Below are 3542 nucleotides of genomic sequence, written 5' to 3'. Positions count from 1 at the left end.
TAGATTTGCATTATTATAAACAAATCTATAAATAAAACGTGTGCATCGTTTGATTCGAAAATAAACTAAAAAGTAGACAATCCTTAATTAAATTAGTCTAAAGGCTTACGATAGGCCTGTGTGTATTGGTCACGATGGGTGGACGTCAGCAATCTATCACATGATTTACAGTATGACTGTATATCAGTGATCAGCACAGTCCTGTGTCACAAGTTCATTAGACAGCATTCACCTAAATGCTGTATCATAAACGCATCAGATAGCATCCACCAACACTCCTAATCTTTCCCAGCCTGAAAAATTGACGTGAACTTCATTTGGCCTGAAGGCAAATACAGAAGTGAAACTTTCAGGTATGCAAACTATGAATCTAAACACAAAGAAATGCCACGAGCATGCATTCTTCATTCTGAAGCTCTCGGCATAACAATTCAGTCATTGTGCACATGTACATGTATACTTTCACGTCAAAAGATTTGGTTTAAACAAAAACAGTCAAATCATAATTTTCACATTGTCATTTGTATTTAATTGCTGGTTAAGTATTTTTCACGGAGACGATGGGCTCCTGTGAGCACTTGTTTACAGCAGACTGTCCATTTGCTGTGCGGTAGTATCGATGTTTCTCAACCCCAGAAAGCGGGAAACGGCCTGTTTTTGCATCTAACCGAGAGGTGTGTACAAAACTGCAGCACCAGAGTCCTAGACCGAGCAATACACTTGGTTTCTGCCCATGTAAAAGGCCCCTGAGTTCATAACACAGAGGCAGTTTTGCATGAGAGACCAAGTGCTGATTGGATGAAAAACCTGGCCCTTTGATGCACCCCATTGCGACTGAAGATGAGAAAGATCACATCAGATACCTCATCATAGGAGGGGTGGGGTGGGGTGGGATTGACCAAAGAACAAGTTTGTGAATTCCACTTATGTGAAATAAAACAATATCTCATGTGTATCAGTCACACTCCAGTATTTCACTTGTCTAAAAAGGCAGAACTTTGGAGAATTTCTTTGATCAAAAAGACTTTAGGAAATTCACACAAATGGGACTTGACCAAGAGCTCCTCCAGCTGGGTAATAAGCTTAAAAAAAAACTGATTGGGGCAATTCAGTTCAGTGACTTGAGAAGTCTCACATGCGGTTGACATGCAGGTAGCAGACCACTAAAGAGGTAATCACATTTGAGAGTGTACAAATGGTTACTAAGTACAAAACAAGGAGCTGCACATTAACACGCAAAACGCAAGGCTGCATGTTGTAAAGTGGCACATACATTACTGTAGTATCATTAGAAATAATATTAATGTCAGGCCTACTGACAAAGCCCTAACCTTCCTTTTGCACCTAGGTAGTGTTTGCATGCTTCTTTATATGCTCCTGCTTTGTAGATTAAATAGATAAAGATTCCAAAAACAGAAAGCAAGTTAAATACATAATATTTAAAAAATAGGTAAATATGTTTATCCTTAAAAGTCAGATATTTGTGATCAAAGTAATTATAGTATAATCCTGATATCCACTACAGTTAGCTTATTACACACAGACCTTGTGGTCTGGAGATACTGTGATAGGCTGATAGCTTTTGACCCTTTTTCTGAGTAACAGAATACACATACAACACTTAATCAGTATGTTCACTGTAACAACCAATACAAAAACACTCAAAAAGAATTAAGAAACAAATTATTGTTAGGTTAAAGGAAATCTGATAACGTATCCTAAGTTTAGTCTAAATCTGTGAAGACCTTATTGTGCATGTGCATATCTGTGTGTGTGTGTGTGTGTGCGTGTGTGAGTGTGTGAGTGTGAGTGTGTGTGTGTATATGTTTGAGAGATTGTGTGTGTGTGTAGAGTAGTAGCTAGTATCTTTTCAGTGCATTCTAAGAACAGCAGCATAGTTCTTTATTCTTTGCTGCAAACATTTTCAAAGTCCAGAGAAGATCCCACTAGGAAGTTTAGATCATTTCTTGTGTCTCCATAAAGGTCAGAAGCTCACGAGTGGCAGCCAGTGTTCACCAGAGAGGAACTCTTGCCCCATCCCAACTCCATTTCCCCACTTTGTCCGTAAGAGACCCACATCTTGCTCTCCTGCTAGCCGTGCCTCACACCACAGTGCTGACAGACGGGTCAGACAGGTTGAGCTGGCCCGTGATGTCTGTGGGTGGATACTGCTGCAGAGGGAGAGAGAGAGAGAGAGAGGGAGAGAGAGAGAGAGAGGGAGAGAGGGGAGGGAGAGAGAGAGAGAGGGAGAGAGAGAGAGGGAGAGAGGAGCAAAAGCAGGCACAAAAACAGACAGGAGACAGGGCATTAGTAAAACCCTTCCCCCGTAACTCACGAGTGGCCACGACATCAAGTTTATCTCCAGAGGCAGTTCAGAAGCAGCTCCATCAAAATGCCTGAAATTGTTTATAAATAATCTTTGGGAAAAGCTTCAAGTAGGGCTACAGGAGCAAGCATATCTAACAGTGCAGGCTCGGCATTGCTATCTGATGTGCATGAGCCTGCTCATTAATGCACCATTTTAGTCTGTGTGAAAAATCCGTAATATGTTTTGTATTTTTCTGTAACTGCCTGAGGAGGAATTCAGACCTACATGAAACAGAAAACTGGATCTCCAGTGTATTATATGGCCATACGATTGGAGTCGCTCATTGGCCGACCACTCCAGCCTGATATTTAGCTCGATCTTTATGATGCGTCATTATAAACTCTGCAGGATATGCAAATACTGAGGCAATCGCTTGCATGTCTCGGATGGTTAAGATATGAAAGTGCCATCTTGTTTCTGTATATCTTTATCAGTTGTAGTCAAAGGTGTTTTAAGACTGGAGATCCGGATTTCTTGTCTTCTCTGAAGCGAGTGCAGCCAGACAGCGCGCCTGTTCTCTGGCGGAGCTCTGCAGGGGGGGCAGTAAAGCACCCAGCTCCCTGCAGAAGCTCAGTCACCATGTCATTTGCTTTTTGCTTGTTTGTTTGTTTGTTTGTGTCAGACACTGACATCTGTAAAGTTCGGTGTCCGTGATGACGCACTCCCCACGTTGCAATGGCCAGGACGAATGTGGAAAAACAAATGTGGTTAAAAATAGCAAGTGGAGCGACTACATCTCCTGCCATTGCACCATGGGACCGAGCCGAAGCAGGGCAGTTCGCGTTTTTTGTGAAGCAGAAGATGAAAGAAGTACTGTGACTACTAAACTCACAGTCCTCCACAACATGTCAGTCAAAACTGACAGAATTCTGCAGTCAGATGTGTGACTGAAGTTCGCATACTGAATCAGGAAAGATTTATGCATAGATTTATGCATGGGAGCCAGGATGCCAGAAAGGAGTTCATGTTTTAATTTTTGACGTCATTCTGCACAAGTCTGACATGACAAGTCCACGGACACATGTATCCATAAGCCTGTTTGACTTCTTCACAAAAATTCAAAATGAAATTTCCATTGAAATTTATTTGCATTGATTAAAAGCAATAGCCATGTTGCCAAAATGAATGACTGATGCTTAAATATGGCTCTCACGTGACCTTCTCTGACGCTCAG

At 41.6% G+C, this 3542-nt stretch overlaps 1 protein-coding gene across 10 annotated transcripts in view; it reads right to left on the bottom strand.

The window, feature by feature from the left end:
- Nucleotides 1–1901: 1901 nt before the first annotated feature.
- The window catches only part of grin1a (glutamate receptor, ionotropic, N-methyl D-aspartate 1a), a 25810-nt gene continuing 24169 nt past the window's right edge, over nt 1902–3542 (bottom strand). For 8 of the 10 annotated variants that reach the window (XM_035527438.1, XM_035527440.1, XM_035527439.1 and 5 more), the window contains one exon: nt 1902–2171. In XM_035527438.1, coding sequence (XP_035383331.1) covers nt 2103–2171 — 69 coding nt within the window. In that variant the 3' untranslated portion in view covers nt 1902–2102. The remainder of the gene's footprint in view (nt 2172–3542) is intronic. The other 2 variants (XM_035527434.1, XM_035527437.1) reach the window with 1 other exon arrangement.

Source organism: Electrophorus electricus, chromosome 6 (genome assembly GCF_013358815.1).
Source record: "Electrophorus electricus isolate fEleEle1 chromosome 6, fEleEle1.pri, whole genome shotgun sequence".
NCBI lineage: Eukaryota > Metazoa > Chordata > Actinopteri > Gymnotiformes > Gymnotidae > Electrophorus > Electrophorus electricus.
Note: the sequence above shows the minus strand (reverse complement) of the source record. Positions and strands in the feature narration are given on the sequence as shown.